This window comes from Trichoplusia ni, chromosome 7 (genome assembly GCF_003590095.1).
Source record: "Trichoplusia ni isolate ovarian cell line Hi5 chromosome 7, tn1, whole genome shotgun sequence".
In the NCBI taxonomy this organism is placed as follows: Eukaryota; Metazoa; Arthropoda; class Insecta; order Lepidoptera; family Noctuidae; genus Trichoplusia; species Trichoplusia ni.
The window spans coordinates 7,767,528-7,783,264 of NC_039484.1; the positions used below are offsets into that span (position 1 = coordinate 7,767,528).

Here is a 15,737-nt window from a genome sequence, read left to right on the forward strand (position 1 = left end):
TCAGATTTAAACAGGATAATCGCGACTTATATAGTAGTTGAGTAAGAACCAGGTGTACACAGTGGTGAGCAAGATGGCGGCTTTGTACATCGTTGGGGTGCTCGCAGTCCTTGGATTAGTCCAGGTAACCTTTTTTTTATCTGGCCCCCGGTGTCCCACAGCTCAGCAAAGGCCTCCCCCGAAACCCTACCACGATTGTCTATTCTGGGCCATATTTTTATTTAACCACTATAAATATATAAGATCATCATCCTCTTTATTAAGATGAGGTGGTTAGGAGTTATATTCAGCGTAACGGTTTTTCTAACCTCTAAGTCCCTAGCTATTAAAGCAAGGCTGAGCTGGTATTATTTGGAAACGACTAACCGCACTAAGGAATTCAATCCTTGTTTCGCGAATGACCTAACTGAAGACAGGCATTCGCCGATTACACAAGCGATTGTCCTATGCCGGGATTTCGCCGATACGTCGCGCAAAGTGATTTTTGTAGAAGGGACGCAATTCTTCTGCAGGTAGCGCGCTATCTCGCTACCAAAATTACATTAGCCTTATTTGAAAGAGGTGGTTGTGAATCTCTTTGTTTGTTAAAATGCGGTATAAAGTAGTTATCGATAGATCTTCATAACTATTGTGTCAAATCGCTAGCAGAATTCTGAAGAAGCCCGGTCTTACCATAAACTAGATAAGATCAAAGTATAAAACGAACATTTATTTATTTAATTATCACACTAATCTATCATTAAAGGTTACTTAACCTAATGCGCTAGCTAGGACTAAACAAAGGTCTAAGTATTTATGTGAACTAGGGTTTCAAAGATTGAATATTATGCACATAGTTGCAGGTCTAAATTCCAGCAACTGTTTTAATATGTAATTTTCTGATAATTCTGATAACATGCGTAGGTAATTAAAAATAATTAATTATGACGATAAGGCCGGTGTTATGACGATATCCATGTCGATGTTTCCACTTTTAGAATTTATCATACCTAATCTTCATGGTTTCTTTCAGGGAGGATTTGACTCTGATGTCGTGAATATCGAAAGCCTTCGTAATGGTAAGTATTCTGAAACCTTTGGTAAATATTTTTTATAATACTTTTTCCCGTAGTCGTTTTTGTATCTTTTATATCTTTTCACGTGTAAATGAACATTACCTACGGATCGCAATACGATTGTTTTTTTTATTATAAAAAGACATGCAATTTGATTTAATCTTCGTCGGTAAAAAACAGAAGATTTATTTTTTGTTTATGACATTTAAGTAAAATCGTTAACCGTACAAACCTGTACCTAAAATTGTTATGTTAATCTAAGTAATATTGTAAATAGGAGGTGAAAGGATCGTAGGTGGGTGGGAGGCGGAGGACGGCCAGTTTCCGTACACCGTCAGCATCCGTATGGTGGGTGCCACCGGCGGCGTGGGTGCGTGCACCGGCTCCGTGCTCAACAACCAGTGGATCCTCACTGCCGCTCACTGTCTCGCCAGGTCTGACTTCTTTTGCTTATCACCCTTTTTCTTGTAGATCGGATTCTTCATGGACGCCCTGTAAAGTCAGACTCTTACAAACTAAACCTGAAATGCCGTGCTACGCCAGCCGCGTTTTTGAATCGGCGTATTATTGCAATCCTTCGTATACCGATTGTTCATAACCTTTGCCGTACTGAGTTCTCAGAGGTAATACTTTTATGGCCACTGTGAAAAAGGCTAATAAAAGTATTGCCTGTTTTTCTTATCACCCACATTATGGTATCTCATGATAATGGCTGCTTGACAAGCTTTTGATTAGTTTATGTGGCATAGCTTTTTTTTACGAAGCTTTTTTAAGCGGCTAATAACGTCGTGGCTAATTCGTATGTTATATGGAAAGCACAGCTGTTTGACCTAAAAACGTTTTCTTTCTCCTTTTAATCATGATTGATGAAAAATCTATGACAAATACACATCCCATCAAACACACATCATGATGAGCAGTGAGCACCCATTCTTTCTCCAACCTGAACCTAGCCACCACATCTAACATTTCCAGGCGCTTCACGTACGTGGTCCGCGTCGGCCTGACCAACATCACCCTCCCAGAGTACATCATCGACCGGGAGAGAGACTCCGCCGTCATCCACGAGACCTACAACCACGACACCACAGCTGTGCAGACCCATGACATCGGGTTACTTGACCTTGGCATCTCCATCCCCTATAGTGGTCAGTATATGAACCTTTTTGATGTAACTTGTAAATGAATCAGACTATTTAGCTTTAAACTTAGCTTGTACGTTAAGTGCTAGACGACTGATAAATTTAATTGATTTTCCCAAATTACATACATTATTATATAACAGATAAAATTCAGGCAGACGGAATGAAATGGTGGTGGGTGAATATCGAAATGACAACCGCCAGTATAGCAGTTATTGCCACTAACTGTTAGACCGTCAGCCTAGCCAGCCATGATTAAACTGACTAAATATATTCAAAGAAAAAGAAGGTTTCTAAAGTAATCTTTATTATCTAAAGCCTAGCACATAACGAAACTACTGATCAGCAAGAGTTATTTATGTGACGTTTCTAGTGTTTCTAGTCGAAATAAAACTTTTTGATTCTAAACGAAACAAAATAGATCTTACAAGAACTTCTTGCAATCCACAGAAACCATCCAGCCTATCAGAATCCAGAGCAGCAAAAGGCAGCAACTGGAATATGGTAACCTCCAGCTTATACTCAGCGGGTACGGCCGTACCGACGACTGGTGGGCAGGTACTGTATTATTCACACTGAAACTTAGCAATACGGGAAGATGGCATTTTTTTTGCTGATAAAAAAATACCGTCTGCCCGAGAAGGCATTTTTTTATCCTTTTCAAATAATTTCGGAAACGTCCAAAATTGATTTTTGGAAAATGGCGTCCGTAACATTGTCTCCACAAAAAGAAAATATATTAAAGTTAATCCATATTTAAAACAGTTCTGTAAACGACAAATAATTATAATGGAAATTAAACATTACTTAAAGAATTCACATCACTCCACTTTTGAACTTAAAAGCATTATACTTTCTTGTTTTGTATTGTTTTGAGACAATTTACGGCTTAAATGGATACGGCTTAAATGGATACGCCTTATATGATATATTTGTGTACACTCTCATCTTTATTAAGCCGAATAAACGAAGAAAATTTATGAAAATAGGATGTTAAACTTTCTGACGTCAGTTTATAGAATAAAAATAAAAGTCCCGTTACCTGCAGGTGGTATCGTCCCCGAGGTTCTGTACTGGGTGTACCAGCGCGGCATCACGCAGGCGGAGTGCTTCACCTGGTACCCCAACAGCCAGACCATGGGCCCCTTCACCATGTGCTCCCAGTACTACAATAACACCAACCAAAACGCCTGCACTGTAAGCTAGCTCATCAGTTGGAGTAACCTTGCTCTTTTTTTTCTGGGTGATACGCTATATAGACTTCAACCCACGTTAAAGGCACAGAGTTAGAACATTTCGGAGGTCCCCAGACTAAAATCACCCCGGGCCCCTTCTTCTGCTTAAGTTATGGAATCGCTAGCAAATGCTCTGCGCAACTGTATCTACCTTACTTTTCTTGAAGTCTTCGAGTTTTTAGCTTTTTTTTTTTCACCAAAACGTTTTCTAAGAGCTGCCTAGACCTATACCTAGGCACTGATACCAATATCTGCAGAATAGACATTCCCTTCCGACGTACCGTGTCTTTGAAATGGAATTCCAATACATTGAAATAGGGTCTGTGGATAATGCTATGAAATTACTAATTTTGATATCTTTGTATCCTATTTCAATCATAAGTGTTACGTAACCCTAGATGGATATTTGGTTCTTCATATTCATAAAAGAATTCTTATACTTAAGTTAATTGTTGTAATCCAGGGTGACAGCGGTGGCCCCCTCACCGTGGTCGATGTTGACGGACAGGTGACGCAAGTCGGCATCATGAGCTTCGGATCACAGCGCGGCTGTAACACCACTCACCCTCAAGGTAAATTGAAGATAACGTTGTCGATAAAACAAATTAGTTTGTAATAGATATTCCGCTATTCGAGGAAAAGAAATCCAAAAAACTATAATCTTAAATTAATATACTATCTAGACTTAGCTGAGAATATTTGGTCATACTTCTGGAATATTCTTCGCAAAGCAATGGAAATATATACATATTTTTTTCTCAAAAACGACTCTCGCATAAAGGGTTTTAATCCTTGTGTTACGCAGGGTTTCACAAGCATCCAAGTCACATGTACAAAGTCACCCAGACTTAAGGCAAGCATTCGCGAGTCACTCAAACATTCGCTCATTGGGTCTGGCGTGGTGACCACAACTAGTGATGTTCAAATCTGCTATAAACTATAAACATGTGACTATTGAATATATTTAAATAGCATGCTATTTTAAATGCTATAATTATAACACGCTATATCAAAAAGCGGCAGTCAACTGAACGCGTAGGTAGGTAGGTATTCTATTCAGCAAAAACGGACTCAATAAATGTTATCTTGGAGCGCATTGTTATTGAAAGCGTTTAAATCCATCAAAAAACTTCCCTTCGACGACTAGGACTGTCTTTAATATAAATTAACAAATTTTATCATCAATATCGTTTTGAGGCGTATTTAAAAGTTCATTGATTGTCTTTACAAAATCAAAATTTTGTTTCGTGCTACAGTCATCATAAATTACTATCTCGTTTTGCTAAGCAAAACACAAGTTGGTATGTGTAGGTAAGCAAGCAAGTGAGTAAACGCTTTCGCGTTATGTTGCTATCCCGTTTCAGCTGCGCTATCGGCGTCTTGTTGTGCGAGGCGCTATATTATAGCACGGAGGCAGATCGCTAGTAGCAAATGCTAAATGCGTTATATTAACTGACCGCGGAGATGTTATAATTTTATGTAGCAACACGCTATGCGCTATTATATCTTATAGCGTATTGTTCTTGAAAGGTGTCTCGTGAAGCGTCTTAATCTATAAACTTTTTTCCAGCCTTAGGATTGTCTATAATAATTATAATTTAATAAATATTATTATTTATATCGTTTTTTGAGAAAATTATTATGTTATGAACAAGTTCATTGATTGTAGGTATTTACAAAGTCAAAATTTAGCTTTCGCGTTATATTGCTATCTCGGTTTGGCTGCGTTGTCGGCGTTTTGTTAAGCGAGACGCAATATTATAGCACGGAGGCAGATCGCAAATAGCAAATGCTAAATGCTATGAAAAAATTGCATGCTACGTTTTGGCGCTATACGGCACTCGGCTATCAATGCAGTGAAATAATATGTGACCTAACAATCATTATATTTAATTTCCCAGGCTTCGTCCGTCCCGACATGTACCAGGACTGGATTGAGAAGCACACCGGCATTAGCTTCGACTGGGACTCCGAGGAGCTGGAGACCACCTACGGCAAGAAGCTCCAACCTATTGAGGATTATTAATAAACTTACTACTAATTATAGTATTCAATGACTATCATTCTTAACCCCTAAACATTCTTAAATAAAATTTTCGAAAAAAAATGGCAAAAAATATCTGTAATAAAAAGTGCCGAAAATACAAAAATGAAATTGTTGACATCCGTAATTCATTATTTTGTGGATTGATTTGAAAAAGTTGTCCATTAATAATTTCTTTAAAAGATAATCGATTCTATTTCGATTGATTTTTTAAGACGTTATAATGCTTTATGCATTCGTTTATTTCTATAATTATTACGAGGTTATGGTTATTTGAAAAGTGAAATGCTATGCTGATTTACAATTAATTATTTAAATTATAACAAACGCTCTGCATAGCACAATTTGACTATACTACTGGTTATGAAAAACATGTAATATTAAAAAATTGATTATAGAAACTAAAAGACTATGTTTGAAAGACGTGCAGAAAGCTCTGCGCCTCTTTTAAACAGCCCTAACTATGAATATTTTTGTTACGTTATAATTCAAACAAAATCGACATCGAATTCTCGATTTGTTTTGGAAATAGCAGAAGTGCGAAATCTTATACAACAATGGGTTGGACCACAACTGGTAAATAGTTCATCAATGGCACCATGTGTCATGTCTTCCTCTAAGAAATGCTTTATATAATACTGTATTTGTGAAAATAAAAGCCAATTTATATCTTTAAAACCCGGACTTTTTGTAAAACCAATTCCTAAACCTTTTGATTATTTAAGATGCATAATATCATTTCTGTATGATATCTATGGTGGGCATTCCCCTTTCAGCCCGCTAGCTTGTCGGGAAGTCCCTCAATGTTGAGTTACAAAAATCCAACCGGAACGAGAAACAAATAAACGAACATACAAACAAGAGAGAGTGTTTAAAAAAACGTTAGAAAATATAAAAAATCTATCGTATTTTGTTATACTTTTTTTTTTTTTTTTTTTTCTTTTTTTTTTCTCTTATTTTTTTATTTTGTTATCCTGGTTGTCTCTTAAAGTATGGTTGATGTACATACTCTTACCGTATTTAGAACCCACTGTTTAGGTGCCCCAATTTTTCCTGAAGTTGTTTTCCTATGGGTACTATTTATCTACTACTAGCTGTTACCCGCGACTTCGTCCGCGTGGTTAGGAAATAAGATATTTTCCTTTAATAAATCGTAGCCTATGTATTAATCCAGGGTGTCAGCTAACTCCATACCAAATTTCATTAAAATCGTTTCTGCCGATTTGACTTGAAGAAGTAACGAACATACACACTCACAAACATTCACCCTTATTATATTAGTGGGATGGGATGACAATGGCACAAGGTTATTTGCGGATCAACATTTAACAACATTTGTTTTGACTGGTATTTGACGCAACTGCGATATTTTGCTTAGAGAGGTGGCGACAAGCCCCTAGGCATTTGATTAGTTTAGTCCTCGCACAGCATGCGCGAGTCAGGTGTAGCTTCCTGACCCTTGAAAAAGTGTTCCACTATGATCATTTCTAAACCGATTTCTGCCACGCCTGCTACTCTCACCGGATATATTATAAATAATATGTGCCCCAGCACACTTACTTACACCATGTTCCCTTACTCTCATAGCCTCATTGTACAGCAATTGGACTCGATCGGAGAAAGATCAGGCACAAACATAGTTCAAGCGCCGAGTTTTTAATATCTACTTATCCCAGTTCTGTAAGACCTTTACTCAAAACCCACCCACATCTCCTGTTAGGTAACTGCGTAAGATCGATATCTCAACGATCGTTGACACAAGTGTTCAATCTTCTTGTATATCACATTTAAACAGGAAGAACCGTATTAAAATGGAATATTTCGATAAAAGACTTAAGATAGGTACGATTATATACATCCTTTCACATACAGCCATCTACAAAAAAACGCATATTCATGATATGACATTCACAAATTACACAAGCGAGTATTTGTAAAGTAGGTATTAATAATGGCTGTATGTACATTTATGCATACAAGTATTCTTTCTTTACAAGTACATTTTACTTTGCTCATCATAAATCACAGCTTAACTGTGTTTTTAATTGATATTGAATCACGAATATAAAGTTCTGTTTCATATAATGATTTCGTAAGATGTTTATTCTTCTGGCAATGTAGTGGAACAATTTACTTCTTTTTTTCTGGAGTGAGGAATAACCACAACACAGTTCTATACTACTGCTGTCGTCATAGTTTCAATTTCATTATATCTATATGCGTCTCTTGATTTTGTCAACGTGCAGAAGCCTTGTAAAGCACTTTACTCTAAAATGTGATGGGGTATCAATGGGGGCCATGGGCCAATGCGCCATTCACCCTTTTTCTATAAAAACATAGACATGGACGACCCAAGGTAGATACAAAAATATTGTTCTGTGGAGGTTAAACTAATTTGGGAAATTGGTTTCTATTACTAGATTATCGTTCGTTTCATCATCATCATCATCGGCCTAGCCTTTTCCCAACTATGTTGGGATCGGCTACCAGACCAACCGGTTTCAGCTAAGTATATATAGTCCTCCTTATTGTTTTCGATAACGGCGACCATTCTCAATTCACCTCATAGCGTGAGCCTTGATGTGACTGGCTAGACCGAGTTTGGATCTAAATACTCGGTCGCAAGCGCTGCAGTAAAGTTGACCCACAGAATTGAGAGTATAGGTGTACGACGGCTTAGGCTTCTCTTTTTGGGCTTGTGGCGCTTTTGTCTAGCTTCTGGAGTTGTTTTACATCGAACGACTTGACGTTTTCAAAAACAGTATTGCGCCAAGAGGACCTATTTAATGCAAGCCTCTCCCAGTCCTTAAGATCAATAGCGCAAGCCTTCAGATGTCTTTTGAACACGTCCTTGTAGCGCAGATATTGTCCTCCAAGCTTCCGTTTACCTTCAGCCATCTCAGAATAGAAGATCGCTTTGGGTAGACGGTGGTCGTCCATACGAAGGACGTGTCCACACCACCTGAGCTGTCGCTGCATAAGTAGCGCCTCCATTCCATTCATATTCGAGCGTCGAAGAACCTCTGTATTGGGAATGTGATCCTGCCACTTAATCCCCAAGATGCACCTAAGACATCGCAGATGAAACGTGTCAAGCTTCCTTACGTCTGATTTATAGAGGCACCAAGTCTCTGCGCCGTACATAACCATAGGCATGACTAGCGCTTTGTAGACATTAATTTTGGTCTGTAACTTTATGTCATGAGATCTCCAGACACGGTCGTTGAGCTGGCCAAAGGTTGCAGCAGCACTTGCAACGCGCAATGGTATCTTAGCTGGGAGATGGTCACCCATCTACGGACCAACCGCGTCAAGCATAGCTTAACCTGTGAGCGTTTCACTTATGCGGTTACAGCTTAGCCACGAGCTTCTCATATCTCCAATTTTATCTATATGTATACTGCATTTGTGTTTTAGCTCTCTTTGCAATTAAGTTAACGCCGGGTAAGCCCCGTCCCGACCAAGACGTCTGGGTAAAAATCGTTACACTTATGTAACCGAATTATCATCAGCCCAGCAAAAGATAACAAAAGCTAAAAACCCTGTTATGACTAATTACTATCACACTCCATGTTATTAAACGAGTCACTCGTGCTGTTTGTCTGTCCCTATTATGTATATGATTAAATCTTTAAAAGCACGCAACAGATTCTGATGCGGTTTTTTCTAATAGATAAAGTGATTCAAAAGGAAGGTTGAAAAACACTGACCATTTTAGAGGTTTCTAATGTATTGACTATTTTTACCCTTTCATTGCGAACCCTACGAGATATTGGAAAACAGTATCGAAATAATGTTCTACAATATTGCACACCTGAAAATGGCTTACAAAAGTCCGCGACGGCCCTATTTATCTTTTAAAGTTGACCTACTACTTATAACCATTTTTTGGCAGTCAACTTTTTTCTAAAACAACGCTTATTTGCGAAGAAAAAACGTCAACCGCAACATTATTAAAGGGGAATGCCCACCGACCATACAAACTTCAAGACATATTTTTATACAAAAGCATGTCATTGGGCGTTTCATGGCCAAAAATGGGCATTCCCCTTTGTTGTCTATTAGTTCATTTAATTTCATTAAATATCTTAGGAAATGTTACAGTTTTAACTAAAGTCCTCACTGTGGGTGTGCGGTAGTGGTAGCCCTGAAAGTTAATCATTAAGAAATCAGCATTAGGTAAACCCGTGTGAAGCCGGGGCGGTCACCAGTATTGTAGAAACGAAATTAAATACGAAAAACCCAATATGTTTTTTAGATTATTATCGTTATTTACAAAACAGTAATATCAAGATAAGTTAATGATTTATTTATAACAATAAGTAATATGCTTGTTTGTTTCTATATTATGAAATGTAGGATATATTCTCTAATAAATACAACTCCTCCGAAATGGATTGACCGATTCTCATTACACGCACTTTGGGTAGGTCTGGGAATCGGACAACATGTATTTTTCACAACCCATTTTTTTATTCTCATTGTTCTTTCTACACTAGGCATTCCCCAGAAGTTAATTATATGGAAAAAAAACGTTTGCCGGGTCAGCTTGAATTACTCCGCTGTGGAAGCGTGACAGCTCTTCTCGTCATAGAGTCGAGACTTTAAGGATTTAGGCTTACAGATCTTAAAAGGCCAGCAAACTTTTTAACTGGCCATACTAGTCTAAAAGTTGTTAAATGTATTTTTATACTAACACTCTCATGTACTTTGCATCTTTTGCAATTAAATCGTAAATTAACTGAACAATAAGACTGAAGACTCTTAACAATAAGACTCGCAAATCAGCCCGGCTTAACGAAATATAGGATGAGCTAGTACACTTATATATTCACCCCATTTTACTTGCTTTTATTCAGTCAGAGAGACAAACTCAAAAATATCAAGCATAAAGTAGAATTCCCCAAACAAGGCATAATCCGCGATAATTACTCACTCAGATTTATAATAACGCTTATCAGTTGTCAGTAACATAATAAAAACACAGGTGAGACTAGAGAAATACATTTGAAGAGTGATCGATGAAGATGGTGGTGTCTTTGTTCGGACTGTTTTTAATCTTGGGCGTAGCTCAGGTAAGAACGCAATACAAAATGTGAATGTAAAATCTCATTATGGCTTCTACGGTTTCTTAAAGAAGGACTTGTGATGTTGAAGAAGAGAGAAGGTATAGTGCTCAGCATGTAGCATTAGTCTAGCTTCTACAACTTGACTGTCACTCCTAATTCTTGTAAGAATAATTGACTGGTGACAGTCACGAACTGGCAATTGTGGAAGCAGTGTATACTGGCACTACTGGCTTCGGTTCCCTTAGGATAGTAGTGTGATCCATGAATGCTTGTTTTAAGCTTGGGTTTCTTTAAATGCGTAGGTGTCCTTTGAGACAGAAGGATTAAAGTCCTTGGCGCGAGAGACAAATCGTTTTCAACTGTATTAGATATTTCGTTTTTGGCCCCCTCTGTGTTATATTCATATAAAATTTTGAATGGAAAGGCTTTGATATTCTCGCGAGCTTTAAGGAGTAGCGACGATCTTACTAGAAAGACATTCAGGAAGCTTTGCGTCTCAAGTTTTACGTCTCCTTCTTAAACAATCTATTGATACTTCTATCACGAACGATGTAAACAACGCACACACAGATAATGTGAAAATGTAATGTTGACTGATTCGTGACTTTGAGTAACTTACAGTACTAAAAACAATTTCAATCTTTCAGGGAGGAGTTTTCAAATCAGGCCCAGCCATTATCGAGGACCTGAGAAATGGTAAGCATTCATTATGGGAATTGTTGAAAACTGTCTTGTAATTAATGTAACGTCAATGTAAGTTAAAATAAAAATACTGCATACAGAGATTATAATATAAGCTACAGTGCTACAAAAATTATACAAGTACACTCATAACAAACTTATAACACTCCTATAGAAAAGAACGGCTTGGCCGACTTTGGCAGATTGTCAAGAACGATTGCTAGAGGGTTCTCTAGCAATCTTAAAAAAAGAACTAAATCTATTAACGCGTTTGTATCGCAGTTAGCCACATAAACCGGTGAAACTTATAAAACCCCTATTTTTGTATTGAAGGTCAAGTTCTGTCTATCCTACGTACTAACATCTCGCTCTAACAACGGCATATGAGGCGCAATCATAGTGACAAGACAAATTAAAGTTCTAAAGATAAACTGATATCCGAATATGTTACAAAACATGTATTGATTAAATATATTATCTGCATCAACCATTTTATATTTAGAGTTCTATTTTTTTCACAGCTCAGCCCCCATCATCCCGTATCGTAGCTGGATGGGAGGCGGAGGAAGGCCAGTTCCCCTACCAGGTCAGCGTGCGTATGGTGGGAGCGAATGCTGTTGTCACGTCCTGCGGGGGATCCATCCTGCATGAACAATGGGTGCTGACGGCTGCTCATTGCTTGGCCAAGTAAGTAAAATGACGTTACCGTAAGTACATTCCGAATTTGTACGTGTGAACACTAGAGCTTACAAATCTAGGTCAGACTGGACTAGCACTGTGTTGTCTAGTAAAGCACTGCTTCTCGAAGACTGCCACAGGTCTAGTTTTAGAGGCAATGCCCCCTCCCCTTGTAAATAATACTTACGTATTTAAATCAATCTCTTATGCAACCTCGCTTGTTATCGTCGCAGTTACCATTTCAAAAATACTCACTACGATTGAACTACATTTGTCCTTTCTTAATATAAAGAAAATAACAATCTTCTTTACAATACTGTACTTCACATTTATCACTGTAGGTCTTAGAAAACTAATTGCTGCTGTTTTCTAAATCTAATAATTTTCGCAAAATGTCAAAAGTCGTTAGACTGATTAGGGCAGTTTTCGCTTCGACTTATTTGTGTTTCTGCAGCTAAAGGTAATAGGAGCAAAGCAAAATAATATATTTATAATAATTTCCAGCTGTGACACATTCGTGGTCCGCTTTGGTCTCACGAACTTGACCCGTCCGGAGCACATCGTCGAGTCCACTTTGAAGCACATCCACCCAGAATACATCGAGATCATAGCCGGAGTGCAGAGAGACGACATCGCGCTCATCGAGTTCACCAGACCCATCCCGTTCTCTGGTAAAAACCTATACAAGTGTCCCTTTTTAAATGTAGGTCCACTTTTCGTAATATGATTAACAATAACAAAAGAATATCAAAATCAAATGTTATTTATTAAAGTCAGGCTACTAAGTAGCAGTTTTTTAAAGGTCAAATTACACTGGACTTAACCCAGTTTCGCCCACCCTTCACCGCTTCCTAAATGGTTTTGCTGCGAGAGAAAAAATAGCGCTACAAACGCCCCAACTGTCTTTCCCTTTACAATATTATTATAGAAAATAAAAACTTTTTAATATTTCATCATGAACGTCGCTGATAGTCTGTTTGTGTTTCAGCCAACGTGCAGCCGATCCGTCTCATGAACAGTGCCCAAAAGAACACCAACTACGCCGGAGTCACGATGATTGCCAGCGGATTCGGTCTTACTGACGATCCTTGGAACGGTTCGTACTTAATACTTATCAATAATCAACTCATTAATTTCATAGTCCGGGGAAGCAGGCAAAACTCACATACACACAAGACAACTGTAAAACAATCAAACAAATATAATATTTTCGGGCACATTTGCCCAAAAATATTATATTTGCAATAATCATCATCATCATCATCATCATGATCAGCCCGCCTCAGTCCACGACAAAGGCCTCTCACCTGACACAACATACTGAAATCTCATCACCATCAACATGAATTATTTATTCTAAAAGTACTTAGGATACGAGTATATGATTACTTTAACGTGTGTTTTTTTGCGTTCGTTGAAGTCTTCATTTCCTATCTGACTACCCAGGGAAGAAATGTGGAAAAAGTCTTTTAAAGTCCAGATAATTGTTGAAATAAGATCGTAATGCATTTTCTAATCTAGCCCTTTGAATAAAATATACTCGTAGTTACTTTTCTTTGGCATGTGCTACAGCTTTTCGTAATTTTATAAACCACTAGCTGATTCGGGGAACATCGTACCGCCTCTTCGCGACTATAAATTAAGAAGGAAGCTATCGTATTTTTAAAGTTGGATAAAATTGCTCACATAAACAACGTGACGCGTAATTTATAATACGTATTAAGAGAACTTTTAGATGAGTGGCACCAATAATTCTAAGATTATTTCTCCAGGTGGAACTGGCTCTGAGGTCCTGAGATGGGTTCTGCAGCGTGGAATCTCCAACGCAGAGTGCAGGCTCTGGTACAATGCCCAGAATGTGCAGGATCCGATCATCTGCTCGCAGTTCTACAACAACACCTCACAGTCCACGTGCCAGGTCAGTTATGATAATACATTATTAAATATATATTTTCATATTTTGCCTGTTTTGGTATCATTGACCTTTGTTGGGCTATTTCTTCTCACGCGACAAGAGTATTGAAGAGGCAGAGAATGGCAAAGATGGTGCCGTCCATTCTAGGCATTCAAAAAGTGCTCCTTAGTAGCCTAATCTACTACTTTTTTTTCAATGAATGCTTCCATGTAATCATTTATGATTATGGTAAACTTCTTTAGTAACTATCCCCTCTATCTTCACAATTATTTGTTTTAATACTTACATGAACCATATTAATAATTGTCCAGGGAGATAGTGGCGGTCCTCTAGTCTTCGTCGATGCTGACGACAAGCTGACCCAGATTGGAGTGGTCAGCTTCGGAAGCATGTGGGGTTGCAACCACCCAGTACCATCAGGTAAGTCTTAATCTGCGTTCATCTTGGTAACTAAAAGGCCTAATACTTAGACCTATGTTAAGTCAGCTTTTGTTCTCCGCTCCAATTTTGTTTAACTTTAAGCTAACACAGAAGAATATAAACGAAAATTCTGAGTTTTAAGGAAAACATTCTTGTGATGCAATTTAACTTTCTTTATTATTTAAAATACAAACAACAAAATGTCGTGAGCACTCCTCCCTAATCCTAAACCCTTCTTCCCCCTCCTTAAATTATTACTTAAAAGGAAGATTCTCATAGTGAAATCTCACGAAATCTACTGCAATTAGTTGTTTTAGGGAAAACCAAGCAATCAATTAACTGATAAGAACATATTTATCAAATTCAAATTCAAAAGCATTTCAAAAACCAGCCATTACTAGTAACAGATATAGAAATACGATGATAACATAACACATTTTAGACGAAAAACATTTTCAACAATTTTTGATTTAGTAGTGTCGATTAAAATATCCGTTTTTCTGTCGAAACATAACTGAGAAACATATATACATTCTTATGACTACAGAATGAATTATTTCAAATCCTGAATGGTCGGTTGATACAGAACTGAATTATATCAACCACGATACAATACAACCTCTAGCCTAGTAAATTTCTGCAAATAGCGTCAAATAAAACCTAAGCCAAAATTTATGAAATTTAATGGATCCAAAATAACAGCTATTTCACGTTAAATAAATAAAGAAGCAACAAAATCAGCTCATCCAGTCCAAAGTTCTGAAGAAACACACTTTAACAAAATACGAGAGACGAAATGTGAATCTCCTCTTTCATGAAATTGATTATAAAAGAAAAAGTAAAGTAAACCCCAATCTTCGCTTTTACAGGTTACGTTCGTCCCGGATACTACCATGACTGGCTGCAGAATGTCACAGGAATGAACTTCGACTGGTCATTCTCCAGTGAAGACGACGGCTCCAGCTCCTCAGAGGAAGATGATGTCACCAGCGCCCCGGAAGAAGACGATGTCACCAGCGCTCCGGAAGAAGACGATGTCACCAGCGCTCCGGAAGAAGACGATGTCACCAGCGCTCCGGAAGAAGACGATGTCACCAGCGCTCCGGAAGAAGATGATGTCACCAGCGCCCCGGAAGAAGACGACAGTGCTTAAATACCTGATAACTGTAAGGGCCTACCACCAGATCTTAAAGTAAGACCTCAGCGTTGCGAACGAGATAGTGCTCTACATTGCATATAGCGGTGTCGCTTCTGCAAAATGGACATTTGTAAAGGTAGTAGGCTGCCTTGACCTTGTCACCATACGAATTGGTACCTTAACTTCATCAAAAGTCAAAATGAATAAATAAGTCAATTAAATTACGGCTTTCGTTACTACCCAACCTCTATTTTCATTGTCAATTGCTTCATTAACTTACTACTATTATAGCTCATCTGTTTTTTCTTGAAATTGCTATCGAAAAGGACAGCAAACAAACAAATACGCTAAAACTCAATC

General features: G+C 38.0%; 2 protein-coding genes across 2 annotated transcripts; both read left to right on the top strand.

Annotated features, from left to right (window-relative positions):
- Positions 1-20: 20 nt before the first annotated feature.
- Positions 21-5,481, top strand: LOC113496006 (collagenase-like). The gene is made up of 8 exons (XM_026875055.1): positions 21-124; positions 1,013-1,058; positions 1,333-1,489; positions 2,031-2,203; positions 2,648-2,755; positions 3,246-3,394; positions 3,896-4,004; positions 5,334-5,481. The coding sequence occupies exons 1-8, from the start codon at positions 74-76 to the stop codon at positions 5,456-5,458; spliced, it is 918 nt and encodes a 305-aa protein (XP_026730856.1). The 5' UTR covers positions 21-73; the 3' UTR covers positions 5,459-5,481.
- Positions 5,482-10,448: 4,967 nt separating this feature from the next.
- Positions 10,449-15,594, top strand: LOC113496005 (collagenase-like). Its single transcript, XM_026875054.1, has 8 exons — positions 10,449-10,551; positions 11,193-11,241; positions 11,748-11,913; positions 12,409-12,575; positions 12,893-13,000; positions 13,677-13,822; positions 14,131-14,239; positions 15,109-15,594. The coding sequence occupies exons 1-8, from the start codon at positions 10,498-10,500 to the stop codon at positions 15,390-15,392; spliced, it is 1,083 nt and encodes a 360-aa protein (XP_026730855.1). The 5' UTR covers positions 10,449-10,497; the 3' UTR covers positions 15,393-15,594.
- The last annotated feature ends 143 nt before the right edge of the window (positions 15,595-15,737 follow it).

What these genes read in the sequence shown, in the direction of transcription:
- LOC113496006 (XM_026875055.1), top strand. Translation starts at nt 74, where the DNA reads ATGGCGGCTTTGTACATCGTTGGGGTGCTCGCAGTCCTTGGATTAGTC. An exon ending in CAGTCCTTGGATTAGTCCAG is followed by an intron (nt 125 to 1,012) that starts GTAACCTTTTTT and finishes GGTTTCTTTCAG; the next exon opens with GGAGGATTTGACTCTGATGT. An exon ending in CCAACCAAAACGCCTGCACT is followed by an intron (nt 3,395 to 3,895) that starts GTAAGCTAGCTC and finishes GTTGTAATCCAG; the next exon opens with GGTGACAGCGGTGGCCCCCT.
- LOC113496005 (XM_026875054.1), top strand. Translation starts at nt 10,498, where the DNA reads ATGAAGATGGTGGTGTCTTTGTTCGGACTGTTTTTAATCTTGGGCGTA. An exon ending in CAGACCCATCCCGTTCTCTG is followed by an intron (nt 12,576 to 12,892) that starts GTAAAAACCTAT and finishes TTTGTGTTTCAG; the next exon opens with CCAACGTGCAGCCGATCCGT. An exon ending in CAACCACCCAGTACCATCAG is followed by an intron (nt 14,240 to 15,108) that starts GTAAGTCTTAAT and finishes TCGCTTTTACAG; the next exon opens with GTTACGTTCGTCCCGGATAC.